General features: G+C 47.8%; 1 protein-coding gene across 17 annotated transcripts in view; it reads left to right on the top strand.

The window, feature by feature from the left end:
* Positions 1-254: 254 nt before the first annotated feature.
* TRPM6 (transient receptor potential cation channel subfamily M member 6) overlaps positions 255-15,831 on the top strand; it is a 121,526-nt gene continuing 105,949 nt past the window's right edge. For 12 of the 17 annotated variants that reach the window (XR_004971271.1, XM_036330811.1, XM_036330816.1 and 9 more), the window contains exon 1: positions 371-524. Coding sequence is in view for 14 of the 17 variants with exons in the window: in XM_036330811.1 (XP_036186704.1) it covers positions 492-524 (33 nt within the window). In the remaining 3 variants the exon portion in view is untranslated. The other 5 variants (XM_036330820.1, XM_036330814.1, XM_036330821.1 and 2 more) reach the window with 5 other exon arrangements.

Genomic DNA, 15,831 nt, shown 5'->3' on the forward strand with positions numbered 1-15,831 from the left:
ACAAACAAAAGATTACCTAGCCAGAGGAACCCACAAAAATAACAGAAATCAGGAAAGCATTTGCATGGTACCTTATTGATGTCCTTTGTTCAGTATAACCTGAGGAAGGTGAGCCTATTCATCATCATTCCCAGCGCAGAGATAAGAACTCTGGCCTAGAGGCCACTTTCCACAACCAGTTACCGCCGAGGTAGTCCAGCTGCGTGGCCGCATCCCCTCGGTCCTCCCTCACCACGGACTCAGCGAGCACAAGGCGAAACCGTAAGATAAACCTGGGATGAGAGTCAACGTCCCATTCGACCCACCCGATATTCCTTCGAGGTAGATAAGATCGGAATCGCCTCCTCTCCAACAAGAGGTAACCGAGGCCACAAGGTATTGTGACAAAAGTACGGGGCCGGAGAAGGCAGCGCGTGGAGGTGGAGCCCAGGTCTGACTCCACAACTCGCAGACCCAGCTCAGGCTTCGGTGGAGGTGGCCGCAAGTCCGCGATGAGAGCCCGACCTGCCGCGGGGCGCTCGCAGGTACGCGGGACTCGGGGCGCCGGCCACGCCGAGGGCCGAGGGCGCTTTCCCCGCCCCGAGCGCGGGCCCCCGGGGCTGGGTCAGACGCACTGCTATCTCCCCGGGATCTGGCATTGCTGGGACGAACGGAATGCCCCTTCCAGCCCTCGGGTCCGATCCTCGCTGGGGTTTCCGGCAACGTGGGGCACGCACTCAGGGGCGCGTCCGGGGCGCGGGAACGGGGCTCGCGCGGAGCCGGGTCGGACGGAAACCTAACGGGGCCGGGGGTTCAGCTCAGGCGGCGCGGACAAGACCCCGGTTCCGCTACGACCGGCGGCAGAGGAGGCCGGACGTGCCGAGCCGGGAGCGGGGAGCCGGGAAGGTGCGGTGCGGAGCGGCCGGGGCGCTAGACTGAGCGTCCCCGCGCGCCCGGCGCCGGGGTCCCGCAGCCATGGGAGCGCAGGGCCAGGTAAACACCGCCCCTCCCCGCCGCCCGGCCCCCTCCCTGGCGCCGCCGGGAACTCGCAGCCTCAAGTTCCGCGCGCGGGGTTCCCTCCGCAGCTGGCGCCCAGCGCCACAGTTAGTTCCCGGGGCTCGGAGAGGGAGGGCGGCCGCTGCGGCTGGAGACGCCGAGGAAAGAAGTGAGCTTCGGGGAGTAGGGAGAGGGGTGGAGACCCCGGTCGGGCCTTGGTTTCCGATAACGCGGTCAAACCTCACCCTGGCTGTCACTTTACATATTTTGTCTGGACTGGCACAGGGCATGTGCATGTACTATTTATTGAGCACATTGCGTTTTAGGCCTATTACCAGGTGCTTAGCAAACGTGCGCGCTCCTTTCGGCAGAGTCTGGTTGTTAAGGGCGTTTTCTTTGGAGCCACATCACCTGAATTCGTTTCCCCAGCTCCACCACTAGCTATGATCCTGGGCAAGTTGCTTAACCTCGGTGCTTTGGCTTCCTCGTCTGGAAAACGGGATCATAGTTATAATTTGAAGATTAAATGAGATGCTCTATGTGCAATGTACTTCTAATAATGCCTAACATATTTAGCAGGTGGCAAGGGTTTGTGACTTATTTCATCCTGGCAATAATCCTATGAGGTTTACCTATCAACCCCCCCCCCCCCCCCCCCGCCACTCCCTCAATGGTTTACAGCAGGGGAGGAAAATGAAGCCCAGGAGAACTTTGTTAAAGATATGTAAATATCGTTAACTATACCAAGCTGTACTCTTAAAACTGGTGAAGAGGGTGAATTCTGCATTATGTGTATTTTACCACAATTAAGGAAAAAAGAGGTTTTCCACACAAAATCCATAAGGTGATTTGCCCTAAACTCTGAATACAGCGATTGAACTGCTTCCAGCTGGGTTCCACTTTTGCCTGGAATCCATGACTTTTTGGGGTTGTGTAGTGGCGTAGCAGTGGCCTGCCCTGGAAACTTCCTTCTGATGGACTTGGCACCAGAACGTTGAGTGGGTCCCGTTGTTGGGTGCAGCCCAGCGCTGTTTTTCCTTTTTCTTCATGAGTGTTGGTATTTCCATATCTCTGTTGTTTACAGATAAACTCCATGACTATTTTGGAGGGACTGCTTCTGAGTGACATGCAGTTGGGAGCAGTGAGATGGTCTGTGTTTGCCTCAGAGATTGCATTCTTTCTCAGGGGTTGCAAGCACCTGTCTCTTCAAGAGCATCCCTGTCCATTATGATGGGAAACGAAGTCATTTATTCGGTAGCACGGACAGGTGCTTTCTCTGTTTTTATTTTTTTAAATTTTGTTTTATTGCTAAAAGTATTACAAAGAGTATTACATATGTCTCCTTTCCACCCCCCCCCCATTCCCCCGCCCTCCCCAACTGCCCAGTGTCTTGTGTCCATTGGTTATGCTTATATGCATGCATACAAGTCCTTCGGTTGATCTCTTACCCTCCCTCCCTCCCCACCACCCTCCAACCCTCCCCGGCCTTCCCACTGTAGTTTGACAGTCTGTTTGATGCTGCTCTGCCTCTGTATCTATTTTTGTTCATCAGTTTATAATGGTCTTTATTATCCATGAGTGAGTGAGATCATGTGGTATTTTTCCTTCATTGACTGGCTTATTTCACTTAGCATAATGCTCTCCAGTTCCATCCATGCCATTGCAAATGGTAAGAATTCTTTTATTATTATTATTATTATTATTATTGTTATTATTATTAGTTAAGGTATTACAAATGTGTCCTCATCCCCCCCATTAACCCCCCCCCCCACACACACACACTCATGCTCCCATCCCCCTGTTGTCCATGTCCATTGGTTTGGCTTACATACATGTATACAAGTCCTTCGGTTGATCTCTTCCCCTTACCCCCGCCCTCCCCTACTTTCCTTCTAGGGATTGATAGCCTGATCGCTGTTTCTCAGTCTTTGGGTCTGTCCCTTTTCATCAGTCTATGTTGTTCTCTATAATCCACAAATGAGTGAGATCATGTGGTATTTATCTTTCTCTGACTGGCTTATTTCACTTAGTATAATGCTCTCCAGTTCCATCCATGCCGTTGCAAATGGTAAGAATTCTTTTTTTACAGCAGCATAGTATTCTATCGTGTAGATGTACCACAGTTTTCTAATCCATTCATCTACTGATGGGCACTTAGGCTGTTTCCAGATCTTAGCTATGGTGAATTGTGCTGCTATGAACATAGGGGTGCATATATCCTTTCTGATTGGTGTTTCTGGTTTCTTGGGATATACTCCTAGAAGAGGGATCACAGAGTCAAATGGGAGTTCCATTTTTAACTTTTTGAGGAAACTCCATACTGTCTTCCATAGTGGCTGCACCAGTCTGCATTCCCACCAGCAGTGCACCAGTGTTCTTTTTTCTCCACATCCTCTCCAGCACTTGTTGTTTGTTGATTTGTTGATGATAGCCAGTCTGACAGGTGTGAGATGGTACCTCACTGTTGTTTTGATTTGCATCTCTCGGATGATTAGTGACTTTGAGCATGTTTTCATGTCTCTTGGCTTTCTGAATGTCCTCTTTTGAAAAGTGTCTATTTAGATCCTTTGCCCATTTTTTGATTGGATTGTTTAACTTCCTTTTGTTAAGTTGTATGAGTTCCCTTTGTTGGAGATTAAACCCTTATCAGTGATAACATTTGCAAATATGTACTCCCATGCAGTGGGCTTTCTTGTTATTTTGTTGATGGTTTCTTTTGCTGTGCAGAAGCTTTTTATTTTGATGTAGTCCCATTTGTTTATTTTCTCTTTAGTTTCCAATGCCCTAGGAGCTGTATCAGTGAAGAAATTGCTTCAGCATATGTCTGAGATTTTGTTGCCTTTGGATTCTTCTAGAATTTTTATGGTTTCCCATCTTACATTTAACTCCTTTATCCATTTTGAGTTTATTTTTGTGTATGGTATAAGTTGGTGGTCTAGTTTCATTTTCTTGCATGTATCTGTCCAATTTTCCCACACCATTTATTGAAGAGACTGTCTTGACTCCATTGTATGTTCTTGCCTCCTTTGTCAAATATTAATTGAGCATATTGGTTCGGGTCAATTTCTGGGCTCTCTGTTCTATTCCATTGATCTATATGTCTGTTCTTGTACCAGTACCAGGCAGTTTTGAGAACAGTGGCTTTGTAATACAGTTTGATATCTGGTATTGAGATCCCACCTACTTTGTTCTTCTTTCTCAGGATCGCTGCAGCTATTTGGGGTCTTTTTTTTATTCCAGATGAATTTTTGGAGAGTTTGTTCTAGGTCTGTGAAATATGCCGTTGGTATTTTAATGGGAAGTGAGGTGAATTTATAGATTGCTTTGGGGTAGTATGGACATTTTAATGATGTTGATTCTACCAATCCATTAACACAGTATGTTCTTTCATCTGTTTATGTCTTCCTCTATCTCTTTTTTCAATGTCCTGTAGTTTTCTGAGTAGATGTCTTTAGTTAAGTTTATTCCTAGGTAGCTTAATTTTTTTGGTATGATGGTAAATGGGATTGCTTTTTTAGTCTCTCTTTCTGTAAGTTCACTATTGGTGTTAGAAATGCCATAGATTTCTTGGTGTTAATTTTGTATCCTGCTACATTGCAGAATTCATTTATTAAGTCTAATAGTTTTTTTGATGGAGTCTTTAGGGTTTTTTATGTACAATATCATGTCATCTGCGAATAAGGACAGCTTTACTTCTTCTTTTCCAATTTGGATGCCTTTTATTTCTTCTTCTTGTCTAATCACAATGGCTAATACTTCCAGTACTATGTCGAACAGGAGTGGTGAGAGTGGGCATCCCTGTTTTGTTCCTGTTCTTAGGGGAAATGGTTTTAGTTTTTGCCCATTAAGTATGATGTTGGCTGTGGGTTTGTCATATATGGCTTTTATTATGTTGAGGTATGATCCTTCTATTCCCACCTTGCTGAGAGTTTTTATCAAGAAAGGGTGTTGGATTTTGTCAAATGCTTTTTCTGCATCAATTGATATGACTATGTGGTTTTTTTCTCTCAATTTGTTTATGTGATGTATCACGTTTATTGATTTGCGGATATTGTACCATCCTTGCATCCCTGGGATAAATCCTACTTGGTCATGGTGTATGATCTTTCTGATGTACTGCTGGATCCGATTTGCTAAGATTTTGTTGAGGATTTTGGCATCTATGTTCATGAGGGATATTGGCCTGTAATTCTCTTTCATTGTGTTGTCTTTACCTGGTTTTGGTATGAGGGTGATGCTGGCTTCATAGAATGAGCTTGGAAGTGTTCCTTCCCCTTGAATTTTTTGTAGTAGTCTGAGGAGGATAGGTTTTAGTTCTTCCTTGAATGTTTGGTAAAACTCCCCTGTGAAGCCATCTGGCCCTGGGCTTTTGTTTGCTGGAAGCTTTTTGATGACTGCTTCAATTTCTTCCATAGTTATTGGCCTATTGAGATTTTTAGATTCTTCCTGATTGAGTTTTGGAAGGTTGTATTTTTCTAGGAATTTGTCCATTTCCTCCAGGTTGTCTAGTTTGTTGGAGTAGAGCTGTTCATAGGGGGCTGCTCACGTGTCTGCTGCTTTCGTGGTTGCAGTCCCCTGGGCTGAGTTGGGCCGGTCAGAGGGGAACACGCTTCAGAACTCACAGGAGCCTGTGTCTGGAGACTTGTTGACCGTGGGACCACAGCTGAGGTAGCAGGTCCCTGGCAGGGGTGTCTGTAGAGTCCCAGGTGTTATCTGAGGGCACCCTGGGTGGGGGTGAGGCCTGGCTCCCAGTTACAGCAGCTCTCCCCTTAAAAACGCTAAGCTTCTGGGGACGAGCCGGCCTCCTGGAACTGCTTACACGGTAGCAGAGACTGCCTAGTTAGGCGAGCCCATTTAGCCTGACCCCGAAGGCCCTGCGGGATCTATCTGTGCCTCACTCACATACACACACACATCCCACCTGACTGCACACTCCTCTTTTGGTCCCTCACTGACTCACGCTCTCTCCCTCATTGCCGCCTTCTTCCTGCCTCTGTAGTTGGGCCTGGGGTGTTATTGACCCGTTTGTGGATGGAGTTTCCTCTCCAGGTGTCTGGTTATGAGGCTCACTCTCTAGCACCTGGCCAGACAGGATAAAATTCACCTTGACAAGACACAACACGAAGGGACCAAAGCACGAATGCACTCACGACAATAATAACCCCACTATAAGTGACCACCTGAGAAAAGAGAATTAGGGGCGAGAAAAGAGAGCATAAATGATATCGAAGAGAGCAAGAAAGATAAGAGAGAAAAGAAAAAGAAAGAAAAGGAGATTATATATATATAATAATATATATATACTAGAGGTCCAGTGCACAAAAATTTGTGCACTCGGGTGGGGGGGTGGGGGGCCTGTGCCCTCTCGCAGTCTGGGACCCCTCGGGAGATAACGCCCTGCTGGCTTAGGCCTGCTCCCAGGTGGCAGAGGGCAGGCCCAATCCCTAGGTGCAGCCCCTGGTGGGGCTCAGAGCAGGGCCGATTGGGGGGTTGGGGCACCACCCCGTCACACTCAAGGCAGGGTCAATGGGGAGGTTGCGGCGCCACCCCCTGTCACGCACAGAGCAGGGCCAATCCGGGGGTTGGGGTGCTGCCCCCTGTCACGCACAGAGCAGGGCCCATCAGGGGTGTTGGGGAGCTCCCCCCTGTCACGCACAGAGCAGGGCCCATCAGGGGGTTGGGGAGCTCCCCCCTGTCACGTACAGAGCAGAGCCCATCAGGGGATTGAGGAGCTCCCCCCTATCACTCAGAGAGTAGGGCCGATAGGGGAGTTGGGGCGCCGCCCCCTGTCACACACAGAGCAGGGCGGATCAGGGGGTTGGGGCGCCGCACCCTGTCACACACAGAGCCACAGGGCGATCAGAGGTTGGGGAGCTCCCCCGTATCAGGCACAGAGCAGGGCTGATCAGGAGGTTGGGGCACCTTCCCCTGTCAGGAACAGAGCAGGGTGGATAGGGAGGTTGTGGCCCCGCCCCCTGTCACACACAGATCCGCAGGGCGATCAGGGGGTTTGGGCGCTGCCCCCTGTCACGCTGATCCCGGTGCTGGGAGGCATATTACCCTTTTACTATATAGGGTAGAGGCCTGGTGCATGGGTGGGGCTGGCTGGTTTGCCCTGAAGGGTGTCCTGGATCAGGGTGGGGGTCCCCACTGGGGTGCCTGGCCAGCCTGGGTGAGGGGATGATGGCTGTTTGCAGCTGGTCACACACCCTTCAGGGTGGGAGTCCCCACTGGGGTGCCTGGCCAGTCTGGGTGAGGGGCTGAGGGCTGTTTTCAGGCTGGCGGGTGATGGAAGCTACCGACCGCTCCTTTTTTTCTTTTTTTTTTAATTCTGGGCCAGCTTTAGCTCTGAGGCTCCAGCTCTTAGGCCTTCACTGCTGAAAGTAGGTATCTAGTTTGTTTCGGTTCAAAACAATGTATAACTCCAGCTCTGGCTCCAGCTCTGAGATCCCAGCTCGCTGAAAGCTGGTTTCTGGGGTTTTTTTTAGCTTCTATATTTGTTAAAATGTTTCAAACTGCAGGCTTAGAGGCCTGCAAGGCAGGCGGGGGAACATTGGTTTCCTCCGTCACTGAAGCAAGCAAGCCTCATGTTAGTTTCAAACTGCCTGGCTGCCGGCTGGCATCTTGGCTGACAGTTAATTTGCATATGGCCCTGATTAGCCGATGGGAAGGGTAGCGGTTGTACGCCAATTACCATGTTTCTCTTATATTAGATAGGATTACTGTACTGTAGTGTTTCTCAGGTTTTGATTGCTGGGATGGAAAGTCTCTCTTTAATCCAGCCCCTTTGTGCTCTCAGGGACTATTTAGTTTTTTGTTTGTTTGTTTTGTTTTGTTTTTATATTTATTTATTTATTTATTACTTTTTTAAAATTAAATCTTTATTGTTCAGATTATTACAGTTGTTCCTCCTTTTTCCCCCCCATAGCTCTCCTCCACCCAGTTCTCACCCCATCCTCTGCCCTTACCCCTCCCACTGTCCTCATCCATAGGTGTATGATTTTTGTCCAGTCTCTTCCTGCACCCCCCACACCCCTTTCCCTCCAAGAATTGTCAGTCCACTCCCTTTCCATGCCCCTGGTTCTATTATATTCACCAGTTTACTCTGTTCATCAGATTTTTTATTCACTTGATTTTTAGATTCACTTGTTGATAGATGTGTATTTGCTGTTCATTATTTTTATCTTTACCTTTTTCTTCTTCCTCTTCTTAAAGAATACCTTTCAGCATTTCATATTATACTGGTTTGGTGGTGATGAACTCCTTTAGCTTTTCCTTATCTGTGAAGCTCTTTATCTGACCTTCAATTCTGAATGATAGCTTTGCTGGATAAAGTAATCTTGGTTGTAGGTTCTTGCTATTCATCACTTTGAATATTTCTTGCCACTCCCTTCTGGCCTGCAAAGTTTCTGTTGAGAAATCAGCTGACAGTCATATGGGTACTCCCTTGTAGGTAACTGAGTTTCTTTCTCTTGCTGCTTTTAAGATTCTCTCTTTGTCTTTTGCTCTTGGCATTTTAATTATGATGTCTCTTGGTGTGGTCCTCTTTGGATTCCTTTTGTTTGGGGTTCTCTGTGCTTCCTGGACTTGTAAGTCTATTTCTTTCACCAGGTGGGGGAAGTTTTCTGTCATTATTTCTTCAATTAGGTTTTCAAATCTTTGACTCGATTCTTGGGATCCTTTTGTCTGCTGTTGGATCTCTGTATATTATTCTTTATTTCAGTCAGTGTATGCTTAATTTCTAGTTGGTCTTTTTTCATATCCTCCAGGGTCTCACTAAATTTATCAGCAGTTTCTAGAAAGTTCTTGAAAAACCTTATAACCGTGGTTTTGAACTCTATATCCAGTCATTTGCTTTCCTCCATTTCTGTCATTTGTGACCTGTTTCTTTGTCTCTGCATTTTTTATGCTTCCCTGTGTTGGTAGAGTGGTTTTGTGTGCTAGGTGTCCTATAGGGCCCAGTGGCTCAGCCTCCCCAATTACCTGAGGTGGACACTCTTGGTGCACCCCTTTGTGGGCTATGTGCACAGTCTTGTTGTAGTCTTGTTGTAGTTAAGCCTTGATTGTTGTAGTTATCACTGGGAGGAATTGACCTCCAGGCCAATTGGCTGTGAGAATCAGCTGTGTCTGCAGTGGGAGAACTTCTGTGCTGAAGACACTCTTCTGGGGCAAGACTTGCTTAAGTGGGGCTTTGGTGCTCACTGAGTCTGCCCACTGAATGTGTCCCTTATGGATCAGAGGAGTTGTAATCTGGATGGTCCCACTCTGACCACTGGGTACACTGGCTCTTGGATCTAAGGAGGTGCTAATTTAGCCTCTGCCTGAGGCTACCAAGCAGGAGCTACAAAGAGATCTGCAGATTCCCCTTCCTTTTTTGGGGTTTGGAGGTGCCCAGATGAGGCCCAGCTGTGAAGCAATGCAAGCTGCTGTGGGGCCTTGGGCCTTCTCTTGGAAGTTCTGGGTCTGTCTGACCCAGCTGCAATTTTTTAGGTAATTTTCAGATTGCAAAGGGCCAGAGCATTCATATGCAAAAGCCTCTGCCGCAGCCTGGGTGGGGCGGGGTCTCAGGGAAACAACAGGGTGGAGCAAGCAGCTATGGCTGATCCTCAGCCCTGCCCTAAGGGGCCCGAGTCTCAGTGTCCCGGTAATTGCTGCAAGCACCTCTGAGGGAAAGCCGCCCTCAAATTCCGAGTTCTGCCTGCTGCCAGACAGTCCAGTTTCTCCCCTTATGAGTCCTGGGTCCCCAGAGACTCACCTGGAACTGGAGTTCAGAGCAGTTGGGAGCTTGTGACTCCCTCCAGATTCAAAAAGACAGCCGCGTCCTCAGGTGCCAGCCCCTTTCCAAGCACGCTTGAGCCTCCGTACCTCTGCACTTTACTTCCGCAGTTCCTCTGAGTCTCAGTGTGCTTTTCTCTTTTCTTCTAGTTGTAGAATGTCCACTCAGCCAGCCTTCCTGTAGTTCTGGATGATGTCCTTTTTGTCTTTTCGTTGTATTTTTGAAGTTGTTGTGGGAGGCAGCAATTTCTGGTGTTTACCTATGCCGCCATCTTGGTTTCTCTCTTTTATTTTTTTAAATATATTTCTTTATTGATTTCAGAGAGGAAGGGAGAGGGAGAGAGAAATAGAAACATCAATGATGAGAGAGAATCATTGATCGGCTGCCTCCTGCACACCCCCTACTGGGGATTGAGCCTGAAACCCAGGCATGTGCCCTTGGCCGGAATCGAACCTGGGACCCTTCAGTCTGCAGGCTGACGCTCTATCCACTGAGCCAAGATGGCTAGGGCTGTTTTGTTTTGTTTTTAATCCTTTTACCATTCAGGGTGGAATCTGGGTGTGGCTGTATTAGTTGCCTGGATACTAGAGGGAGGGGTTATCTCTTCAGGACAAAATGGCTGCCCAAGTCCCAGGCTCAGGCATGACTCAGCACCACACTCACTGTCACTTCTCCTGGATCCTCCTCTGTCCCCAGATTCCACAATACCACACCTTCTCCCACGCTCCAGCCATGGGTAAGTGTCTGTATCCGAAAAGTTCTATGAACTAGGCTCTATGAAGAAAGGCACAAGCCACAAAGGCCAGAGAGGCTGAACCTCTGCGCACTCCTCTTCTTCCGGCAATCCTCAGCCTTTCCTGATTGTGGACCCAGATCTAGGATCCCCTGCCGACCAGCAGTTCTGTGTACCTTCTTGCCACTGCGCCCATCCCAAGGGACACGGCCCAAGCCCATGCCGTGTGGATTCCCTCTGAACCTCTGGGCTCAGCGTTCTGGCCGATTATCCTTCCCAGAGCCTTGATTTTACCTTTCTCCTGGAGTCCTCTGCCTTTCCCGGCTGCAAACTGTCTCCCAGCTGAATCTCCTCCGCCAATTCGGGCTGGATGTTACTCGTTTCAGCTGCTCATCCTATCTGCTCCGGGACAAGGCATGGGACACGTCCGTCTATACCGCCACCGTTTTCCTATCTCCTCTCTGTTTTTCTTGCTGGCATTTGCTCTGCATGCTGGCTCTGGATCCTGAAATGGTCCTGGACCAGATAAGGGTTACATATCCCAGATTGCGACTGTGCTGTGTGTTTTGACTGAAGAGATCAGCTTGGTGAATTTGTTGGGTTTTTTCCTACCTCTTCCTAAACTATGTGTGACTGCTATACAGAATTTGCTTTCAGGCAGACTCAAAGCCCAGTGGGGTGGATGGCTGTGGGCAACCAAACTTCTCTCCTCACTTTACTGATTGTGGAATTGGAGCTTCTTACAAAAGATCATTTTTGAATTGAGCAAACCACCTCGCCCAGGGAAGGGAACATCCTGCCTGTCAGAAATGTGCGCTCTCTGCACCAGGTCTGCTGGGTGACCTTGGAGAAAACCTGCTCTTAGGGTTTCCCTCCTGCTCTGGGTGCAAGTGTAACCTTCTCTTTATTTTCCTAGCATCAGGGTGTCTTGGAATACGAGCCAAGAGGTCCCACTCAAGTTGTTCACACTAACAAAGGGACTTATTAGGTTTAAGCAAACTGTTGCTTTAGAAGATCATAGATTCTGAATATCACATGCCTTTTTGAAATGCCTAGCGCGCTTTTTTTTTTTTTTTAAATCCTCACCAGAGGACCTGTTTATTGATTTTGCAGAGAGGGAAAAGGAGGGTGGGAGGGAGGGAGGGAGGGAGGGGGAGAGAGAGAGAGAGAGAGAGAGAGAGAGAGAGAGAGAGAGAGAGAGAGAAACATCTATTTTTTAAAAAAAGTCTTTATTGTTGAAAGTATTACATATGCTGCCCTTTCCCCACCCTCGCATTGACCTCTTTTAGTTGCCCCCTGCCCCAGGCCTTCACTACCCTATTGTCATTGTCCATGGGTTATACATATGCATACAAGTTCTTTGGTTGATCTCTTCCCACTCTGCCTTTCTTTTTTTTTTTAATATTATTTTTATTGATTTCAGAGAGGAAGGGAGAGGGAGAGATAGAAACATCAATGATGAGAGAGAATCATTGATCGGCTGCCTCCTGCACACCTCCTACTGGGGATTGAGCCTGCAACCCAGGCATGTGCCCTTGACCAGAATCAACCCTGGACTCTTCAGTCCCCAGGCTGGGGCTCTATCCACTAAGCCAAACCAGTGAGGGCCACCATCCTCTGCCTTTCGATTGCCTCCAGTATGTACCCTGACCAGGGACCGAACCTGAAACCTAGGTATGTGCCCTGACTGGGAATCGAACCCGCAACCTTTTGGTGTATGAGATGTCTCTCCAACTAATTGAGCCACACCGGTCAGGGCTGCCGAGCATGTTTTTAACTTTCTCATTGATTTCCCTCTGTTGCAACCATAAAAGGAACAGAACATAGTAATTATAGACTGTCTAGAAATATTAGCAGGGTGGTGGAAGAGTAAAGAATGAAGCCAAAAGTCAGAAAAGGTTGTTTTACTGCTGACTACATGCCTCTTGGCCTCAACTAGATTACCTCAGTTTCCTTATCTATAAAGCAAATGGCCACCATTTACTGGTCACTTCTTTCTGAGAGCTGTGCATGTGCTGAGTCAGACATTCCTTTGGAAATCTGATGAAAGCAATAGCTCAGGGGCTGAAAAACAAACTAGAGTGGAGAGCTTACCTGGTGGGGACTAAGGTGAGCTAGTGAGTGCAAGCTATGTTGATAAATGGCTGTCCACCTGGCCCCAGCAGATTGGTCCCAAGTTGGAATACAAACCTAGTATTGTCTTTTTTCTTTTGTTTTTCCTTTCCTTGTTAAAGGAAATGCAGATGTACAGATTCTTTCCTGATTGTGAAACCTCTTGGTCTTTACATTTTACTAGTTGCTTCAAAAGATTTTTAGAAGTATATATTTTAATTGATTTCAGAGAGGAAGGGAGAGGGAGAGAGAAATAGAAACATCAATGATGAGAGAGAATCATTGATTGGCTGCCTCCTGCCCACCCCCTAATAGGGAACGAGGCCGAAACCAGGGCATGTGCCCTGACTGGAATCGAACCCCTGGTTCGTAGGTTGATGTTTCAACCACTGGGCTACATCGGCTAGTGGTTTTTAAACATTTTATGAGTTGAACAAAACTTTCTGCTTTCTGCTTGTGAACAGAAATATATGTGTCTTTTGTTTTCCACTGTGGGTTGGTTTTTCCCTCATTTTGTCTGTTCCACTCCCCCTTTAACTTTTTTATTGATATTTCTTGAGATATAATTCATACATCATATAATTCACATATTTAATGTGTACAAGTTAGTGGCTTTTAGTATATTCACAGAGTTGTACATTCATCATCTTAAAAAGAAACCTCATAGCCCTCAGATGTCTGTCCCAGTCTCTCTATCCCCATCAGCCCTAGGCAAGCACTGATCTACTTTCTGCCTCTATAGATTTGCCTATTCTGGGCATCCTATCTAATAAAAGAGAAAGATGGTAATTGGCGTATGACCGCTACCCTTCCCATTGGCTAATCAGGGAGATATGCAAATTAACTGTCAGCCAAGATGGCGGCCGGCAGCCAGGCAGCTTGAAACTAACATGAGGCTTGCTTGCTTCAGTGACTGAGGACTCCAATATTCCCCGCTTGACTTGCCGGCCTCTCAGCTGCAACTCTAAGCAACTATGTTGCAAATATAGAAGCTAAAAAACCCCAAAAACCTGCTTTACTCAGCCGGGCTTCAGCCAGCCGGACCGCAACATTGTATCAAATACAGACGGTAAACAAAGGCCAGAAACCTGTTTTCAGCAGCCGAGGCCTCAGAGCTAAAGCTGGCCCAGAATAAAAAAAAAGAAAAAAAGGAGCGGTTGGGAGCTTCAGTCACCCATCAGCCTGAAAACGGCCCTCAGCCCCTCAGCCAGACTGTCCAGGCACCCCAGTGGGGACTCCCACCCTGATCCAGGACACCCTTCAGGGCAAACCAGCCAGCCCCCACCCGTGCACCAGGCCTCTATTCTATATAGTAAAAGGGTAATATGCCTCCCAGCATCGGGATCAGCGGAGCCTCGAGGCCTCCCGGCACCGGGATCAGCGTGACAGGGGGTAGCACCCAAACCCCCTGATCGCCCTGTGGCTCTGTGTGTGACAGGGTGCAGTGCCCTAACCCCCTGATCGACCCTGCTCTGTGTGTGACAGGGTGCAGTGCCCCAATCCCCTGATCGGCCCTGCTCTGTGGGTGATAGAGGGCGGCCCCTCCCCCCCACGGGCCCTGCTCTGTGTGTGACGGGGTAGAGCCATAACCTCCCCATCGGCCCTGCCCTGAGTGTGACAGTGCCGGTGCCCTAACCCCCTGATGGCCCCTGCTCTGTGAGTGACAGTGGGGAGCTCCTCAACCTCCTGATCAGCCCTGCTCTGTGTGTGACAGGGTACGGAGCCCCAACCCCCCAGATGGGCCCTGCTCTGTGCATGACAGGGGGCAGCGCCTCAACCCCCTGATCCGCCCTGCTCTGTGCATGACAGGGGGTGGCGCCGCAAATTCCCTATCGACCCTGCCTTGAGTGTGACAGGGGGCGGTGCCCCAACCTCCCAATCGGCCGTACCTTGAGCGTGACTAGGGGTGGCATCGCAACCTCCAGATCCGCCCTGCTCTGTGCATGACAAGGGGCGGCGCCCCAACTCCCCCAATCGGCCCTGCTCTGAGCCCGACCAGGGGCTGCACCTAGGGATTGGGCCTGCCCTCTGCCACCCGGGAGCAGGCCTAAGCCAGCAGGTTGTTATCTCCGGAGGGGTCCCAGACTGCGAGAGGGCACAGGCCGAGCTGAGGGACCCCCTCTCCCCCCCGAGTGCACAAATTTTTGTGCACCGGGCCTCTAGTTTTATATAAATGGACTCAAACAATATGTTTTTCTTTGTAACTAGCTTCTTTTACTTAATGTTTTCAAGGCTCTTCTATGTTGTAGCATGCATGACTATTTTATTTTTATTTAATATTCCATTATATGAATACAACACACTTTTGTGTATTCTACATTTAATGGATATTGAGGTTGTTTCTGCTTTTTGGCCATTATGAATAATGATGCTATGAACATCGGTGTACAAGTTTTTGTGTGGATATATGGTTTCATTTCTCATGGGCAGATACCTAGAAGACTGAATCACATGGTAATTCTGTGTTTAACTTTTTGAGGACCTGTCAGACTGTTTTCCAAAGCAGTTGCACCACTCTGCATTCATACCAGCAATCTATGAGAATTCCAATTTCTTCCCATCCTTGCCAACACTTTGTATTGTCTGAATTTTTTATGATAGCCATCCTAGTAGTGTGAAGAGGTATCTCATTGTGGCTTGGATTTGAATTTCCTTAATGACTAAAGAGCTTTTGCATGTGTTCACTGGCCATCTGTGTATCTTACGTAAGTTGTATTCAGATCCTTTATGTAGCAATGATTTTTGATCCAGCTCTTGAGATTTTCTCCTGAGAAATATACATATTCACACCCACACAAAACGTGTTATACATATGTAGGGGTTCAGGACCCTCTTGCTATCACTGCGTGGGTCTGAGGATACCCACAGCGGGCTTGCTGCACAGTGGGGATTTTTTCTGAACATTTCATATGCTTGATATTACTCGTTATTACCTACTGAGGACCTCATGGGATTTTTGTGGAGATCAGATGTTTAGGAAAATGATTTTGTAAACTCTAAAACACTATACATTTTTAGGCCTTGGTATAGGTGCAAGTTCTGCAATAAGTGATGGTGAAATGAAGCTGTTTAGGTGCCTCTGTTTGAATCCTAGTGTCACTTAAAAAAAGTTTTTATTTATTTTTTTTAATCCTCACTCGAGGAGATTTTTACCATTGATTTGTAGAGAAAGAGTGGAAGAGAGGAAGGAGGGAGAGAGAGAGAGAAACATTGATGTGAAAGAGACACATTGATT

This window comes from Myotis myotis, unplaced genomic scaffold (assembly GCF_014108235.1).
Source record: "Myotis myotis isolate mMyoMyo1 unplaced genomic scaffold, mMyoMyo1.p scaffold_m19_p_12, whole genome shotgun sequence".
Classification (NCBI taxonomy): domain Eukaryota; kingdom Metazoa; phylum Chordata; class Mammalia; order Chiroptera; family Vespertilionidae; genus Myotis; species Myotis myotis.